The sequence below is a fragment of the Quercus robur genome, chromosome 12, assembly GCF_932294415.1.
Source record: "Quercus robur chromosome 12, dhQueRobu3.1, whole genome shotgun sequence".
In the NCBI taxonomy this organism is placed as follows: domain Eukaryota; kingdom Viridiplantae; phylum Streptophyta; class Magnoliopsida; order Fagales; family Fagaceae; genus Quercus; species Quercus robur.
The window spans coordinates 418,558-438,436 of NC_065545.1; the positions used below are offsets into that span (position 1 = coordinate 418,558).

Sequence of the window (19,879 nt, forward strand, 5' to 3'; positions counted from 1 at the left end):
TGCCCTAGTCTTGGCTCTCATTTTACAATTACCATTATTTAAGAGGTTGGATTCGAATCTCGCTTACACTAAAAACTAATTAGTAGCTTGAGTTAATAATAAGAGCAATTATCATGAAGAGCACATCATATGTTTAAATCATATTATATCTATAGAAAAATTCCTTAAGAGGCAATTTTTAGTTTTTAGTGTTATAACAAGATTATCAAACATGTCATAACAAAAGTAAACTTACGTAGTAACAAAAGTGATCTTATATAAATGAAGTTTTGGTTGATACCTTGCAAAGTGTAGAGAATAAAGATAAGAAGCACAATGTCCTGAATTTGTACAGCTTTTTAGAGGACCCAAAGACTATTAACATAATAACTTCTGTACTAGCCTTAGTGTCATTATTTGACCTTAATTATATAATGAACTTTTCCTCTAAGCAGTAACCCCATATAAATTACAAACAAGAAAGCAAAAGAGCATTTTTCATTAATGAGCGAGGCCTAATTGCTTGAGAAGGTGATGCATATCTGGAGGATGACCATCAAGTTTTGGCCGTTCAAGCTGCACCCAACGACCATCCTTGTTCCTCACCATACCCTTGTTCTCATCTTGCCTCCAGTAGGGTGGAACCAAATAATGATCTTTCAAAAAATCAGCGGCCTTGTTCACCAGGGCAGGATCTCTTCCACTTGCTAGCACAAATCTATGGCCTTTCCCATGGTATCTGCACCACATAATCAAACAACAAAAATCCAATGACTTCTTGCTACTTATCCAATTAGATTATTGCTTCACTTCTCCATGTTCAACACTGGGAGAAATGAATAAGATTTAGCAATACGTGGAGGGGGGGGGGGGGGGGGGGGGCGGCCCGCTAACCCGAAGTTCAAAGTTAATATCAAACTGTGCAACCTAGAACTCCAAAGAGCTTCTTTTTAGCTCAATCTTAAGTCTTATCACATCTGTACCACTACCAACCAAATTTAGCACCTATATACTGACTCTAAATCACGACCTCACTCTTAGCTACTTTCATATGGTTTTTTTTTTTTTTTTTTTTTTAATTTTATTTTATTGATAACAATTATATGAACAATAAATAACAACTTTATATTCCTTCTAGATAAATCATTGTTTTATTTTCAAGACACACGTAAAAAATGAAGGAAGGGAGGCCATTTGACCATACATATGAATTGCAAATTCTATGCGGTGCTATAAAACTAATCAAGATGATTGCTCCATGGAAAGCAATGAACGATCACATTACTTACTTGACAACAGATTCTGTCAATATAGTTTGAGGAATCAATTCATCTTAACTGCGAAATGAACCCTCCATTAAATGGAGATGATCTAGTTCCTTGTAAGCTAATGACAAATATATTCTTCAAAATTATGTTCTAATGTTGGATTGAATCGGAGGTCTAACAACAAGAATGTTTACAGACTAGTTTACAGTCATTATTAAAAATTAAAAAATAGAGTAGAGATATCAGAATCAGAGTATTCACGTGGCCCATTTAAAATTGTTGGAATAAGTAGTTGGCAGTGTAAACATAAAATCTGATAATTTTATAAGTCAAGGGTCATCGTGTTTCTAATACTTAATGTATTGCTGACCATTTCTATCACAGGAAGACATCGTGTATCGAGGTTTGACCTCCCATTCAACTAGTGTGAAACTTTAGAAGTTTGGGACTGGGACTTCCTTGTTCCTAAATAAGCATAAGATGTCTGCCAGAGATAGAAATTAGATCATATTTAAGCTGTTTATAATTCATTAGCATCTAGTTGCTTTCAGGCTTATCTCACTCCAATCTTATTAAATAATGTCACAAACAGACATCCCAGTCATTAACTACCAATTAGAGGAACTTAGTTGTGTGATAAATAAGTACTTTTCCCTTTGGCCATTCAGCTATGAGGGGACATGATCTCATTACATGGCGTGGTTTCTTATTTTAATGATTACCAGCCTTTTAATACAATTGAAGAGATATCTCCAGGATTAAATATATTCCATACCTAGGTCCTTGATACCTTTTAGTTTCTTGTCACGTTTATACAGCCTTATATTAATTTGTTTTATACTATTTTTTAAGTTTATTTTTTAGGTAGGCTAAGCAGCTTTAGCCTTTAGTACTTATTCAGTAGCGTGGCCGCGTGGGTGTTTATTTAATTAGTTGATACTTGATATAGAAGTGTGTGATTGTGAAGCTTATTTAACTGGTTAAAAGCTATTGACCAATTCATCCAAAATAACAAACTTGCAATCTCTGAAAAGAAATGGAGATGTAAAATTGTATACATGTTCTTCTTTTTTAATCCCCCATTTTAATTCCTGAATAATGTGGAAAAAAAATATCTAGGTTACTAATTTATAATAAATAAACTTAAAACTTCACATAGGGTGTTGTACTCCCCAAATTATTGCTGTCACATCCCCTCTCATTGTGTGAGAAAGAGGGGTGTGATACTCCTGAATTGGACCAACAAGGGGTACTAATACTATTATAATTTTTAACTCCCAAATTGTTGTTTCAACGTCCCTTGGACTGATAGAGGGGATGTTGAAGAACAATTTTCATGGTTAAAAGAAGAATTATCAAAGTAAAAAAAAAAAAATTATCTAATATATATTTCCATTCTTGAGGCCATGAGAGAAGGGATGTTGAAGCAACAATTTTTGGAGTTAAGATAAAAATTATCAATGCAAAAATCATGAGGTAAGTATATACAAACACATTGACTTTTAAACTCTGTTTCCTCTATTATTTTAAAAATCCTTATTATTTCAATTTTCAACTAATCAAATCTGTCATCTCATTAGTATATCAAAAATATTTCCAATGACAACCCCCGCCAGCTGGTCCTAGATTTACAGTAATTGTAATCAGTTAATCACGTACTAACATTAAGTGTGTTTTGGGGATGGTTTTTTTTTATTGAATTATTTTGTTTAAAATGTTAGGGAAATAAAAATACAGTTATGGGGAAAAAAATGAGGTTTACAATTTTATTTTTAAGGTTAATTGGGCGAACGGACTCAAACAATCCAATTATATATCCTAAACCACAGATCTTCACAAAAAAAGAAATCCAATTATCCTAAACTAAAAATCGAAGCGAATTAAAAGCCCAAGATGAACAATAAAAATAATTAAAAGCACTTACCCATCAAGCAAATGCAGATGAGCCTCCAAATTATGTGCACAAGTAGGATCACTAGTCTGCTTCAAGAAGGGCGAGTTCTTATGATCCAGAGCAAGCTCAACTCCAACATGCGAGTAACTCCAAGGCAAACCCTCAGCTATTTTCATCAACATAGATGGCACTTGCTCATTAAAAAACAGCCCTGGTGACTTTGGCACCATATCATTCACATTCACAACCCTCAACACCTTCAATCCCAAAGTCTCAAGCCTCTCTTTGAACCTCACATTCCCAACTCTTGGACCAGCATAAGAAAACACGCACACAGGCACGGCTCTACTATCCTTCAACACATTCAAACCCGTTTCCACAATATCATAACCACTTAAGATAGCTAAAGCACCCCCTAGACTATGCCCTGTGATTGTAATGCTTATCTCTTCGTTTGCGTACATGTCAAGTATTTTTTTTACCTCGGATAAAATTTGCTCTCTGGCTGAGTACTTGCAAAATTTGCAGGATTCATCTTTGTCTGTGTATAAATCTAAGAACCCAGATTCGACTTTGACAGTTGAGTCAGGGCAAGGGACTTTGTTGGAAGAGATTGGCTTGAGAAAGTCCATTAGGTCAGCTATCCATTCGAGACGTGTCACTGTGCCTCTCCATGCAATGCTAATGTCACGGCGGCCTAAGCGTTTGGATGTTTCGTCGTTAGAAACGGCGACGTATCCGATCCAATTAGCGTTCTTGGACCACACTTTAGGCCACCTTGATTTCTTGAAGAAGTTAGGGAGGTTAATGTTTGAGGTTGCGTAGAGATAACGAGAGATGTCGTAGCCGATGTGGGACATTCCTAGGCAATCGAACAAGTCACGGCGCATGAACCTACAGCTTCCACAGTACTTGGAAAAGGGATCGAAATCGAAAGCGTCGTAACATGTTTGTGCCATTTCACCATAGCGGATTAGCTCTGATCGGAGAAGTGGGTCCATGGGGTCCAATAAGCCAACCCAGTCATCTTGACCGTGGATTTCACGCCAAGCATCGGATACTTCTACTTGGCGCTGATGGTCATGATCATCATCAATTTGGGTGGTGATGTTTTCAAGTTGTACATCTTGATCTTGATCTTGATCTTGGTGTGGTGTTTGCTTCTCTAGCTCGGTGATAACGTTCGAGAGGGAGTGGCTTGTATTGGAGAGTACCTTGCATAATATTGTAGATGTAGGTGTTTTTGTGGCAAAGTTTGAAACTTCAAGTTGGGATTTTTTGGCTAGAAATGGTACCGGAAATGGCCTTGGTTGTGTGGTGAAGGGAAGGACACTGGTGTTAGATAGGGAAATGACCATTGCTATGACTAAAAAATGTGAACAGGTTGGTGAAAATTAGTGTAACGAGGGGTGTATTATAGGAGTCCAAGATGACTGGGATTGATTTGGACTCTTCCCCTATTTTGTCTCATTGTAATCCTTTCTCCCAAACTCAAAATCAGGCTTTTGCTTTTGTTTTTATATGCCACAGAGGTCCTTTCTCCTATAGGTGCAGTTTTGTTTCAACTTTTGAGAGGCTCCTACTGCAACAAGCAACCTACAGGGCTTGTACGTATTGTTCAGTCACAAAGTAAGTCCTCTTCTTTTGGTTTAATGTAAATAAATTTCTTTTTTTAATTTATTTTAGGATTTATAACAACTTTTTTATACTTGTGTGAGTTTGTGTCTAACGTGTATATATATATATATATATGTTGTTTATTAAAAAAAATAACTATGTTGTTTTTGTTTTGTGGAAACCAATAGAAGCAGATGAACACTTGAAGATGAAGTGAGGATGTGTCTGTAACCGGGGCAAAGTGAGGATGAAGATGAACACTTGAGACGTCAACCACATAGAGAAGAGAAAAAAAAAAGAAACCTTGAAAGCCTTGAAGGTTGCTTGTTTCAGCAGAAGTCTCTCAAAAGTTGAAACAAATCTGCACCGGACAAAAGGAACCTCTGTGGCATACAAAAACAAAAGCAAAAGCCGGAAACACTTTGGGAGAAAGGAATATAATGAGACAATAGAGGGAAGAGTCCAAATCAAAAACAAAAGCTACAGCAAGAGTGAGTTCTTGTTGACTCGAACAGAGAAGAAATAAAGCTGCGAAAGAAAAAAAAACAATTTTAACGTTAACGTTTTAGTAACGTTAGTGTTAAAGTCAGTGTTATTTCATTTAATGAGAGAAATTAGTTGTCCAAATTTTATTGGTGGAGTATGAAATGAAGCATAATTGATGAGACAGAAGATTTAGAGTCGTATTATAGTGTATAGATTATAGAATTCTCAATAGGTAATTAGGTATAGGGTGTGCAATGTGCATTGCTGGGTCCCGATGTTATCCCTTTCACGTAAAATGTTTTGTTTAATGCCCACATGGATCATGTGGAAGCGGGGTTTGGTCATGGTCATTGTTAATTTTTTTTTTTTTTTGTTGATGAACATGGTCATTGTTAATTAATGGATGGGGACTAGGACTAGTTTAGTTTTATGATTCCAAGAGAGTTCTAGGAATAGGGAAATTCAGATTTTTGAGGATTGGGATCTTTCCAATGAAAAAGCTTAGAAATAAATAACCAAGCTTCTTTGGCTTTGTGGTTTAGTTGGGGTTCTTGCTATCCCATTCCCAAGAGCCCAGATCAACTGGTTGGTAAATACAAAACCTTTTGTAATCAGTGTATAATAAAAATTATATAAATAATGTATTTAGATGAAAGTGATATTAGCTAATTATGGTTAATTAGCTATCATGGCCACCATGTTAAAAGAAATAGAAATACAAGTACTAATTGATTATATATGAATTGTTATGTCAGAAGTTTGTGACATTATATTTACTTGCACCGGCGCTAAAGTTGTAAGAGGATAGTTTCATATTGATTTTTCTTTTGACCTTGAGAGAATCTATCCTTAATGTAACACATTTCCAGTGTTAGCATATCACAAGCGTGATTTGTTGGAAATTGCTGGCATATCATATATATGTATTGAAATCTACGTACATCCTCCTTATCTCTCTACAATAGTAATATGGTTTGTAATAAGACAATTTGATAATAGGTTTATGGACATAAAACTTTTCTACAATTTTTTTTTATATAATTAATTTATTTTGGTGTGTAATAAAAGTGATATTATTAGTAAATTCTAATAAAAAAAATAAAAGTGATATTTTTTTCTAAATAGTTTAGGTCATGTCCACTATATATTGTGCGGAATGTCAAATACATTGACATTATTCTCACAAATTAACCTTTTAAGTTATATATTATAAAAATAGGAGAAGCAAGAGGATGCAAATTCATATTAGGCTGCATAGGAGCAAGAGAGAAAAATAGATCTCTACAAATATTATAAATATAATCGAAATATTTTTATATATCAGTCTTTTTGTAATCTCCCAAACACAAAGGTCTAGGGTTAATTAAATGTATTCAAGCATTTGCGACAAATTGATTTTATAAAACCCTAAAAGATTCCAATTGTTCTGCATCATGTGTTCAACTGTCCACACCTTACACTGTGAAGTACAAGTCACAACTCAGCTTCATCTGTAATTGTATTAGTCAGACAGCAATAGTGGCACTCTTTGTCCTTCTCTCCTTTAATTTCATCTCCTTCTTCTTCTTCTTCTTCTTTTTCTTTTTTTCCATTTCTCCTTCATGAATGCCAATATAACTTTGAACTTTGATGCATGCTTTTAACTCAATTGAGCATTGAGGTCAACAGCAATCCTTTAAAAAAAAAAAAATACAGGTGGCAACGAGGACACAATGCAATTGCTTGTTTATAAATATAATTATGAGTCATTGTCAAGATCTGCAGCTATCTCTTTTCTTGTCAAGAAAAAGATCCTTTGTGCCTTCATTTTCTGAAGAAGACATTTCAATGCATTATTAAGAAGAGTAGTTGACAACCAGCCCCATGTCGTTGGGCCCTGATGAAGTTTGAGCTAAACAACATCTCTTCTGATCCCCCATGACCAATGGGATATGCTTTAATTAATTGGTTTTTTCTTCGGTCAAAAAAATATCCTACTCAAATCATTGGAGTTAGACAAACAAAATTTTCTTCCATGGAGAAAAGTTTTTAACTTATTACTACGGCACGTGAAGGATTATCTCAATTTGCTTTGAAATGGACTCCATATCATAGTAAATATTAGGCAAAAGTCATCTTATGGTTTTTTTTTTTTTTTTTTTTTTTATGTGTCATACCTACTTAATCTTAATAAGTATAAGTATAAAATATATTAAATAAGACAATATTTTACCTTAAAAAAGATATGTATATAAGTTTATTAAAATTCTCCATTAAGCAATTAAAAGATTTGGTTTTCTTTCTGAGAAAAAATTAAAAGCAAATATAGTGTCATTTCATTTAAAATTTGTCATTATTCCTTATTTGATGATACTAAATTTAAAATTTTGTGACACTAGTTACACGTATAAATTCATAATAATTAATCCTCCTCGTTTCCTTTAAACATACCACAATGTGCATTTAGTCACATAATTTATTTAATGTTTGTGTGACTTGTATAAATGGTTTAATGAATTACATTAAAAAGTACATATGAATAATTGTTTGAACTTAAAATAATTTAATAGTGATGTAGCTTGTTGATTCTAATTGCCATTTGTGTGTTATTCTATCTCCTTTTTTTTTTAATAAGAAAACAGCAATAAAGATGTTTTATGCCTTTACATGTACTACAAATTAGTTGACAAAGTAATTATTAAAAAAGTAACATTATCAAAAAAATTAGTTGACAAAGTACAATAGAACCCCCACCCCCAAAAAAAGAATTTGTCAATATATAAAATTACTTATTAAGTTACACATTGTTAATTTTCATATTTTATCAATATTATACCGGTTAATAGTTTTTTATTAAATATATTTTTTTCAACAAATATTGCTATATATATAGAATTTCTTTTTTCTTAAATGTACTAAGAATATCCCAATAAGGTTGCTAAATTGACTATTTTTAGTCAATTTAGCAACCAATACTCTCAAAATGCCTTGTATAGCAAAGAAGGTAAACTCAAAATAATTTGAATATCAGCTACAAATTTAGAGATAGTAGCTCATTGTAACTTAAAACTTAAAACCAAAAAATATATATATGTGGTGCTAAAAAAATAGTAGTTTAATGTGATAATGACTGTGAATGTGATGATTATTTATTGTGTTGGATATATTATTTTAATATATTAAATGTTAAAATAAAACTTTTTGATGTTAGGTGTATTATAAAATAAAGTATTAGAATAGATAAAGTAATATTTTGAGTTGTTAAAATGTATATTTTTTAAGCTTTCTTTATTCACTTTCGGATATGGTTGATTGCTTTATAAAGTTATGATGATGTTCTACCCAAAAAAAAAGTTATAATGATGACAACTACCAAGTACCAACTTCTTTGACCTTTGAAAGGAGTACAGGTTTCTTGCAAGTTGCCTGTGAAATCATAGGCTTGACATACAATTACATTAGGGAACCGTGAATATATAGGTTGATAGATAATAACATTTTGGTTCAACTAAATTAGCAGCTAGTCTTGCAGAACTAGCTAGGGCCAAAAGATTATCTAAATATTCAGTTGAATTACACAGTAGGCTGGAACTGGATTTTAGGACTCTTATCATTGAAAAAAAAAGGTTTATTTAAGAGGCCTTATTGATAAGGGAAAAATTATTGTGTAATCCGGAACTATGTTCTCTGCCTCTTGCAGAGGGGTGGACTCCATGATGGATGAGACCCATGCCTCTGTGAGAGAAAGAACATAATCCTAGACTATGCAGCAACAGCCCGAGATCAAGTCATGGCAATTGGCAAACAACTTTCTGGGCTACGTTATAGCTAGGCATGGAGGATAGAATTGAATGACTCGCATGATGGCAAATTTAATAAAAGGGGCCATACCATGGTTGTTGGTTTGATGAGAATCTTTCAAGAGTTGCCAACTGTCACAGTCTAAACTTTAAAGAATGACCATAAAGTATCTATCTATATAAATATATATATATATATATTAAGAAAGTTCGAGTTTGAAATATTGTAGTTCCAACAAAGTTTTGTTTTTTGTTTTTGTTTAAAGTGAGTTTGATTTAGCTTTCTATTAGTTTATTTGGTTTACGTATAGCTTTTTAAAGCTAATCTAAACAACACACACTAAATTAGCGAGCAATCCAGCAACAAGACTGGTTGGTTGGATGAGCTGTATGAAAAGATTTGAAAGAGGGAACTCATCAAGATAGCTTATTTGGATGGAGCAAACATTATTAAATAATAACTAGCTGCGTGTGTGATGAGGGTTTTTTTTTTTTTTAGTATCATAATTTTTCATTCATTCTAATTTAAAATTTACACGTTTTCTCATTAATATTACACATTTAGAATTTATAAGTGGATAAAGCAATTTGAAAATTAACAGGAGAGTGACCCTATTTTTTGAGAAAGTATATCATGTTTCGATAATACGAACTCAGTATCTGTTTTGGTATTTTCTACCCAATAAATGAGTGACACCTGTTTCAAAAAACCACATCTTAATTTATTGGAGTAGTCTAATGTGGTTTTTTGAAACAGGTGTCACTCTTTTATTGGGTAGGAAATATCAAAACAGATGTTGAGTTGGTATTACCGAAACATGGTATACTTTCTCCTATTTTTTAGACAATTTTTTAGTAGGAGTTAGAGTTGTATTTTTACCAGATTATCCTTTTATTTTGTCTCTACTTAAACATAGTGGTATAGAGGCATTTTTGAACAAAAAAAAAAAGAGATTTCCAAACAAAGGAAGTCCCTTAAATAGTAATATAGATAAATATTTCTAATGCATAATTTAAAGTTAGCTTTGTTAGAACATCCACATTGGTGGAACTATATTTTTTAGTTTATAGCAACTCAAAAAGTTACTTTAATTTTATATATTTTAACACCACACTTAGCAATATACCTAGCATCAATGGTTCTATTTTTTTTACCGCTTCATTTAAATATTATTTATTTATTCTTCTCTTCTCTCTCTTTCTCTCTCTGCCTCTTCTTGTTTGTTAACAAACAACAAACCCACACCACTGCCGGTCACATCCACCACCACTGCCACCCACACCCCCACAAATCACAACCCACGGCCACCACCACCGTAACCACAAGCCAAAATCAAATCGTACACCACAACAAAATCTCACCTTTCAAACCCAAACCCAAATCTCCAATCTCTAACAAAATCAATAATAATCAAACAAACATAGCCTAATTAGCAATCCATTACATCCACAGCAACCAATGGCATGACCAACCACCACAAGCCAATCAGTGATCCAAGCATTGCTAGAGCCAAAACCCACATCACACAATCAACACAACCAGGCCACACAAACCCACATCACCACTAAAACCACCAATCCAAACCACCTAACCACAGAAACCTAGACAAACCCAGGCCACACCAACCCACCACTACGAAACCACGTAGCTGACGCACACCACAAACCCACTCCAACAATCTCAACGAACCTAGGTGACACCATGAAGAGAAGAAAGGATTGGTTTAGTCGAGAGGGAGATAGGGCGGCACTGGAGAGAAAAAGAGAGAAGACTGGAGAGAGAAAATGATTTTTTAATGAGAGAAGAGAGAGACAAAGAATAAACAAATATTTTTTTCCCCTTTGCTGCTACAGTATACTGTTAAAGATAGCAGTTTACTGTAGCAAGGTTCTTAAACTTTTTAACTATGGCACGATTGATGTAGCATGTACTTTGTTGTTTGTGGTGTGGTGCTAAAAATAGCAATTTAGCTTTTTAGTACTGTCAATACTAAATTGATTGCCCCAAACTATAGATATTTCTTCTCTGATTCTTTCTTGAAAATTACATAATGACTTGTAGCATGAATCACCAATGATTTATTTGCTTCTAGTTAGTACTAAAATTATTGGGATGGATTTTTCTACTACCCTTTTGATTAGGGATGGACCTAGGATTTCAAGTTAGGGGACTGGCGATAGGTGAAAGAAAAAAATAAACTTTAAATAAGAATCCATATAGTATTAATAAACTATCAGAAAAATACACAAATTTTTTCTTAATATATTAAAATGCAATCATCTACCAACAGATACAAATAATACAAAACACTATTGTTTCTTAATACATTATCTATGAAAAGGGAATTCAATACTCTTTTAAATCTTCGAAATCTTCTCTGATTGAATTCAAGAGCGGAGCCGGGGGGCGGGGGGGTGGGGAAGTGGGGCACTTGCCCCCTACTCCTCTTGAAAAGTCCCATGGTAATATGCATCTATCTTCCTTTCTTAAATACTTTGCCTAACATAGGGAAAAAAAAGAAGGTAATTTGTCTTGTTAAATAAAAATAGGCCTGACACCCAAAAATAAAAAGAGGAAAAACTTCATAGTTCACACCACTTACCATAGTAATATAACTTTTCTATTCTAAGTTTTTATATTGTCCAGGTTGTCAGGCTGTTAATTACCACGTGCGCGCACGTACACACACTCACACACATATATTTCCACAATTATTCTACGTTGCAAATATAATTGGTTGTCTGTCATTTTCACATACTTGTATACAAATTTACAAGTTATTGCTATACTCTTAACATATTTAGATCAATTTATTTTCTCAATTTATTTTAAAGAATTAAATTAGATGTTTAAACTTAATGTATTTAGATTAATTTTTTACTTTGATTGTTAGTGACTATGCAATAGTTTCAAAATATGGAAAAAAAAAAAAAAAAGTCAAATGATATTCTAAATAAATTAAACTTGGTATGAAAAAAAAATATAGCTTACATTTACATAAAATTTTGTAGGACAATTACAATTGCTTACAACTATTTATTCATTTGATTATTGATATCGATTAATTTTTTTAGGCTATCGTCATTTAATATTGTCTTTAAATATTACCCATCCTAAACTAAAACCTTGACTCTGTCATTGATTTTGAATCTAAACTAAATGTCAAAATTATATTTCTTTCAATGTATAATATCATGGTTTTAAAAATTGGATCGGTGAAAGAATAAAAAAAGGGAGTGATTCTCGATTTTATGGTTGGATTGGGGTTGAATCGATAATATCATAAATAATTTAATTAATAATTTTAAAATTATAAAAATTAAAAATAAATTAACACATTATTTACTAAACGTTTTAAATGAGTTTTCATACTTTATTTATATATATATATATATATATTGTACGGCACCAGGCCTTCAGGGCCATTTGGGCCTTAGACCTAAGCTTTATAGTATGGCCCATGGTTCCTAACACCCCTATCAGAAACTGGGCTTAAGGCCCACTAAGGTCATGGGCGCAAATCCTATGGCATCATGTTTGACCTAGAACCCGTTAGGCCGGTCATTGAAATATATGCTCATTAATTCATGGCCAAGAAGTTGTCCGACACATCCCATCTCCGACGAATGTGACTGCTCGGGAAGGCCATATCTCAGATGCCCGGCAACTCCTTGAGAAATACGCCGCCGAACATCACCCCCCCTGAGGTGGGAACTAGTTCCAAAGCCACCCTTACCATACCCCACTCCCAACTAAACATTCACTTAGCGATAACAATATTAGACCTCCTCTCCCACTAACTATAAGAGTAATCATGATTTTTTCACTAACTTTGGGCTATAAATATGTGAGGCTAAGGAAAGGAAGGGGGTTGTTGAAAGGCTGGGAAGAAAGTTTAGAACCAAGAATAACAGTCATAAAGAGTGAGAGGAAAGCGATACAAAGGTTGGAGAGATATCGCTGGGTCTCTAGGTTAGAATCACCCAAAGTAGGAAATCCAAAGTCCACATTATAAGTATATTGTGAGCCCAAGAGTGAGCTAGACCTTTAAGCTCGTTTGGGGTGCGCACATATATATACATATATATATATATATATTGATATAAGATAAAAATTATACTTTAGCTTAATCTAAGTATATATACATGTGTGAAACTCTCTCTTAAAGACTTAAACACTGACTCTTACCCCCTACACCCCACAAGTACTTATACTTTTAAAGTGACTATCGCGCCAAGGGTGCATGATGGTCATACTTTATATTAAATATGAATGGATAGGGGAAAAAAATCATATACAATTAAATTAACATTACAAAATGATGGCAGTGGTATAACTTTTTTTTTTAATAGCAAAATTAAGAATTTATAATTTAATTGAACTTCCCTCAACTTAGGATTAATATATTTTTATTGTAGAGATCTAATTTCTAAAATAAAAAGGTGTTATATTAGATGTTAATGACTTAAAATACAAACTATTTTTTTATATTTAATAAATAAGTTATATATAATTACCGATCAATATTAAAGTTATTAACACACACACAAAATGAAGAAAAATACATTCAAAGACACGTGGCTGTCATGCGTTTAGGTGCATCACCACAAATTCCCAAATCCCATGTAAATAGGATCAGTATTGATTCAAACTACTCCAATATTTTATTTCAGATTTCCTCAAATCTCATCTTACGTACTCACAAGCAACCATTTTTCCTTCTTCAATGAGAGATAAACACCAACTTTGCTGTCAAAATGGGGAAGATTGTCTGTGGCTTATTCTCTACACATTCTCTCTGTATTATAATTTTATTCACAGCACACTTCTCACTATCTCAGACACTCAGCAGCTGCAGAGACTCCAAACACAATCACACATTCACATATTCAAATTTAATTCACAATCTATTTAACAATAAAGAAAACAGTCTCAGAGTCACAGATGACAGATTCACAAATCACAAACAAATGGGGTGGAGAGAGAAAAATCATCAATGTTAGGTTTTGAAGTTGAAGGAGAGAAAAAGGCTGAATTTTGGTGGAGGCTGGAGGCTGCAGCTGCCGGCGTGAAGCTGTGAACTGTGGGTAGATCAGTCATCAGTCACTGCTCTCACTGGGTAAATCAGCTCGTGGGCAAGTGGGTCAGTGGCGGGCCTAGCAGCGAGGTGAGTCTTGCATTGGCACTGGCAGGGTGGCTGACGGAGTGAGTTTCACTCTCTTCTCTGTTTCTGTTTCTCGGTCTTTCCCTTTCGAATCTCGACTTCCACTGTTTTTTTTTTTCCTGAATTAGGTTTGTAGTTGTAGGTTGTAATCTAATTGGGTTTTTAATTCTTTTGGGTTGGGCTGTTAGGGGAGGCCTAAGGTGGCTAAGTTTTTGAAATAGAGGGGCCTACCCTAAAAGAGTTCAAACATACCCAATAATAAAAAATTTGGGCCGGGGGCCTGGGCCCCCTCCAAGGTCTGTCTCTATGGCAAAATTGGTGTTACCAAATCATAAGATAGGAATCACGAATTGCCAAACAACCACTTAGGTCCTTTAGTTTTGGATTCATCCCCGACTCTAATAGTATGTTTGACAGCATTGAAGTGAAAGGAAAGAAATAAGAAGAGGAATGAAAACTTGATAGCTATGTTGTGTACTTTGAAAATATAATGCATATATCATAAAAGAATGGAATATATATATATATATAGTGATTTTTTTTTTGGGGAAGTTTATAAAGGAAGAGTGAAAAGAAAATAAACGAATATTTGAGTGGCACACAGTTAATTATATTTGTGTTTTAGAATTAAAAATTCTTGTGAAGTTAAATTTCAGTGATAATAAATTTAATTGATAAGTTTAAAGTTTAAACTATCTAATAAATAAATGATAGATTTTTTTTTTTTTTTGTGATCAATACACATTACATCATTACCACATCAATTTGTAAGCTAAAAAAATTGATGATAATTATAGTCTTTTCCAATTTTAGATTATCAAGTTAGTGCATGCCACTTTTTTTTTTTAGAATAGTTAATACACGGGTGTAATTAGTTGGAACGACTATGGGCCAAATCCAATTCAAAGTAGGAACAGACAGGAATTCCTAATTCGAATCATAGTTGTCCCAATTTACCCTCGTATCTATTGCTATATAAACAGCAAAGAGCGCCATCATTCATACCAAAAAAAAAAAAATCATTGTTAGAGAGAGAGAGAGAGAGAGAGAGAAAGCGAGACTGGGACTGAGAAAGAGATACACAGGCTATATAAATTGCACTCAGCAAAAAGTTCAGTAGTATATTTTCTTTCTTTCTTTCCTATATTTCTATCTTACACTGTTTAGAGAATTAATATCTGTTAGTGTATAGTTTAGACTAGTTTAGCCCATTGGGCTTAGCCCAGTACACTGTTCTTGTAGTTTACTTCTTTTACTTGTACTACACACATACCTAGCCTATATAAGACTCTCTATTGTACATTATTATACACATCAAATTTATAGACTATTCAGTCTCTCTCTCACTTTATATTGTTAACATGGTATCAGAGCAAGGTTGATGGATCTGTTGAACGATACAAGGCTCGCCTAGTTGCCAAGGGCTTTACTTAGAAGTATGGTATTGACTATAAGGAAACATTTACTCAGGAGTATGGTATTGACTCACTTCGATGTTCGAGGAAAGTGAAATCCCCTGGCTCCTTATGGTCTTCTTTTCCCAACTTCCATCGAAGTGAGTCTGCGTTGAATTTTATGTTGTTTATCCAACAGTTACCATCTTCTAATTTTGCTGCACAAGCTGTCAATTCCAAGGACAAGGAGGACGATGTTGTTACTGGAACCAATGATTCAGCTGTGCAAGCTGTCGATTCCGAGGATGAGGAGGAAGAGGATGTTGTTACCAGAACCAATTCCAATTCTGAGCTTCGAAGTGGCTTGTTTTTTACGTATATGAATGAACAGTTACCGCCTTTGGATTCCGGTTTGGAACATGAGATAACTAAGTTAGAGGCACCAATGTACGCTACCATCGATTCCTCCAAAGTTGCTAGTTGTAGCAATTCTGACTCGGCTATTTCTCTTCCGAGTATAAAACTTTCTAAAAGCGAGCCGGATCTTCTCAACCCTGTCATGGTCTCCCGGATTGTTGATTCCAATGTTGAAGCTTCCTCTTCCAAATCAAACAGCTTGGTTTCTTTGCCATTGAATTCTGCATCATCCTTCTCGGTTTCTCTACCAATGCCTCCTGCTGTTGCTGCTGTTGATTTTGTTAGTGAGCTCACTTATTACAAGTGCAAGCGAGACCTCGCTTGCACTGCACTCAATCAAGTTAATCAACAATTCAATGTAGTGAACAATACTCAATTTCAGCCTCCAGTTGCTAATGCTAATTGTTGGAGAAATTACCAATAAGATGATATATTAATTACAATAAAAATATAAATATAAACGAACAATGTCAGCCTAAGGCACAAAAATCTCGCTCTTTTTAAGGAGATTCAAGTTCTCTGCGGTTGGCAAAGCCTAGAAACCGATGTAGCAAAAATTCACTTCTGACTTATCTCCTCCAAGATACAACAGTCCAACAGTTCGTTGTGTACCTTGGACCAACTTTGCATAAGTGGTTGAGCTCAAAGCTCCGCCAAAAGAAACACCTTTCTTTGGCCCGAAATCTCTCAAGTATTTAGGAGTATTATTGAATTCACTCTCTCACACAATACTCTTTACTTTAACTATTTATCTTCATTCACTCTTGATATGAAATTAGTCCATAGCATAGACATATGTATAGTCTTCCAATCCTTCTCATAACCTATATGTTATTTATTATTTTAGATAACTCTTCTAAATTTATTTAATTTAACTTACATACAAGTTAAACTATTTCTTTAACAAATTCCACTATAAATCATCTCTTTATTAATCTTTAGTTAATTTAAGTTTTAACGTACTTTAAATTAAAATGCACTAACATTCCCCCACTCATTTTAATATTAAATTAGGAAAATGAGAGATTATTGGGCAAAGAGGGATTATTATGCATCATGAAGGTGTGCTCTGCATTGAACCTTCACTCAGTGAATTAGTAATCTCTACTCCAGAGTCAGTAGTTGTCTCCGACTTAAACTACGACTGCTTAAGGGAAATAAAGTATTACTACTCACACACAACAATCCAGCTGTTGACATGAGCTTTACTAGCTAGCATGTTACGGCCTTGTGCTAATCCCAGTTTTCATGAGTGTCTTTAAGAATAAGCCCAATTCTCTTAAGGAGCAGCCCCACTCCCACGCTCATAGGTGAAATCTATCTAGGGTGCTCCTGTAGCTTTGACACCCCACTCATAAGAGCTACAAATTGTTCATTAAGAGTTTTAAAAAACTCAACCTCCTACACGTTACAGGATAAATGCATTTAAACCATAGGGATGGATTATTTATTTATTTTTATTTTTTCAAATAAAATTAAAATTAATAATGCATTTTCTTACTACCATCATATGATTCATTTTTCCCATTGAAAGTTCTCAGGATCTTTGGTCCCTGAGTTGAATATCCTCATACATGGCTCATGATTGTATGGGCTTCAATCCCATCCCCCTCGATGTATTCTAGACCTTTTCTCTTGTTAAGACCTTAGTTAATGGATATGCAAGATTATCACAAGATTTAACATATTCTATATTAATGATGCCATTACTCAAATAGGATCTCACAGTACTGTGTTTTCTTGACCAAACTCTTTACTTTCTTGACCAGACTCTACAAAGCCTTCAAGTTGGCATATAAATTTCCTCATCTAGGTCCCCATTCAAAAAAGCTGTTTTTACATCCATTTGATGAATTTTCAAATCATATATAGCTGCAACAACAATTAGCAATCTAATGGATGTAATTCTAGTAACAAGAGAAAAAGTGTCGAAAAAATCAACATCAGTTTTTTGCTTAAAACCTTTTGCAACAAGTCTAACTTTAAATTTGTCTATTGTGCCATCAAGTTTAAGCTTTTTCCTAAGGACCCATTTACAACCTATTGTTTTACAACCAGGTGGTAAATCTACTAACTTCCATGTTATATTAGAAATTAGTGAATCCATTTCATCATTCACAGCCTTTTTCCAAAATACACAATCAAGTGATAACAAAACTTCTTTCAAAGTAAGAGGATTTTCATCAACATTAAAAAAATAATAGTCAGGGCCAAAATCTTTTTCAACTCTAGCTCTTTTACTCCTTCTAAGTTCAATTTCAAGATTTTCTTGATTTTGTGAATGAGGAGTAGAAGAACTAGACTAAGATAACACATTTTCTCTAACTTCTTTGCCCCCACTACTTTTAGATTTAAAAGGAAATTTTTCCTCATGAAAGATAGCATCACCTAATTCAAAAATCAAATTATTTTCAATATTCAAAAATCTATAGGCCATACTGTTTACTACATATCCAAGAAAAGTACAAGTAGTAGCTCTAACACCCAATTTAGGTATTTTGGGATCCGCTAACCTTACAAATGCTAAGCAACCTCAAACTTTAAAATATCCCAAATTTGGCTTATGCCCCTTCCACAACTCAAAAGGTGTGAGTTTAGTCTTTTTGTGTGGCACTTTATTTAAAACATTACAGGCTATTAAAATTGCTTCCCCCCACATATTTAGAGGAGCACCTGACTTAATAAGCATGGCATTTGTTAAATTAATCAAAGTTCTATTTTTTCTTTCAGCCACACCATTAGATGCAGGTGAGTATGGAGGAGTAGTTTCATGGATTATTCCCAAAAACTGAACAAATGAGTTGAATTCAATAGATTCATACTCTTGACCTCTATCACTTCTAAATCTTTTTATTTTTCTACCGAATTGGTTCTCAACTTCTCTAATAAATTCTTTAAATTTCTCAAAAGCATCACTTTTATTTTTTAATAGATAAACATATGCATATTTGGAGAAATCATCAATAAAGGTGATGAAATAACTGTTTCCTCTACTAGTTAATTTTCCTTCAAATTCACAAAGATTTGTGTGAATTAGGTCTAACAATTTGGTATTTCTTTCAACATTTTTATGAGGTTGTTTAGTAATTTTAGCTTGACTACATGCTTCACATTTTTCAAAATCTTGACTGCATAATTGTTTTTTCTTCTTCAAAAGGAGTGTATATCTTGAACCAATTTTTATCATAGCAGACATGTCTATTGGACCCAGAGTCTGCCCACCACCCTTCAACATATTGGATCATGTATATGTCTGTAATCATAGCCACTAAAGGCTCTTCAGTAACATTAGTCTGTGGGACTGGCCCATGTTTCCGAAATTTGCAAAATCAAGCAATATGCCCACTCTTGCCACAGACAAAACATGCATTAACTTGTTGGTTATTTGAAGGGGGTCCTTGGTTCTTATACCTTTGACTAGGGTTGCCCCTTTTTTTCATATTTTTCTTTCTTGGCCTCAATTGTGCATTTTTAGAAAAATGATCTTTGGGTTGGTTATTGCTTGCATAAATTAAATTTACCTTGGTGATAGAATGTCCATTACTCTCTTGTGTTATAAGTGCATCTTGTCCTCTAGCTTCCTCCTCTATGCGGATGTGAGTGATCAAGGATTCTAGGGACGTCTCCTTTTGCTTGTGGCACATTGATTTTTGGAACTCTTTCCATGATGGTGGTAGCTTGTCAATGATACTAGCCACAATAAGGTTGTTCTCAATCTTTATGCCTTCGGATCTAACTTCTACCACGATCATTTGAAAGTCTTGAACCTGTTCCACAACAGATTTGGTATCCACCATTTGATAGCGAAAGAAATGACTAGCTGCATATTTCTTTGCACCAGCCTCTTTGGTGTCATATTTGCTTTGTAAAGCTTTCCAAA

General features: G+C 34.0%; 2 protein-coding genes across 2 annotated transcripts; one reads left to right on the forward strand and one right to left on the reverse strand.

Annotated features, from left to right (window-relative positions):
* Positions 1–231: 231 nt before the first annotated feature.
* LOC126710073 (phospholipase A1-Igamma1, chloroplastic-like) lies at positions 232–4,633 on the reverse strand. The gene is made up of 2 exons (XM_050410456.1): positions 3,172–4,633; positions 232–718 (listed from the first exon to the last, which is right to left on the reverse strand). Exons 1-2 carry the CDS (start codon positions 4,497–4,499, stop codon positions 481–483), a joined length of 1,566 nt encoding a protein of 521 aa, XP_050266413.1. The 5' UTR covers positions 4,500–4,633; the 3' UTR covers positions 232–480.
* A 9,486-nt stretch (positions 4,634–14,119) lies between these two features.
* On the forward strand, positions 14,120–16,467 carry LOC126710352 (uncharacterized). The gene is made up of 2 exons (XM_050410770.1): positions 14,120–14,229; positions 15,560–16,467. Exon 2 carries the CDS (start codon positions 15,764–15,766, stop codon positions 16,421–16,423), a length of 660 nt encoding a protein of 219 aa, XP_050266727.1. The 5' UTR covers positions 14,120–14,229; positions 15,560–15,763; the 3' UTR covers positions 16,424–16,467.
* Positions 16,468–19,879: the final 3,412 nt, after the last annotated feature.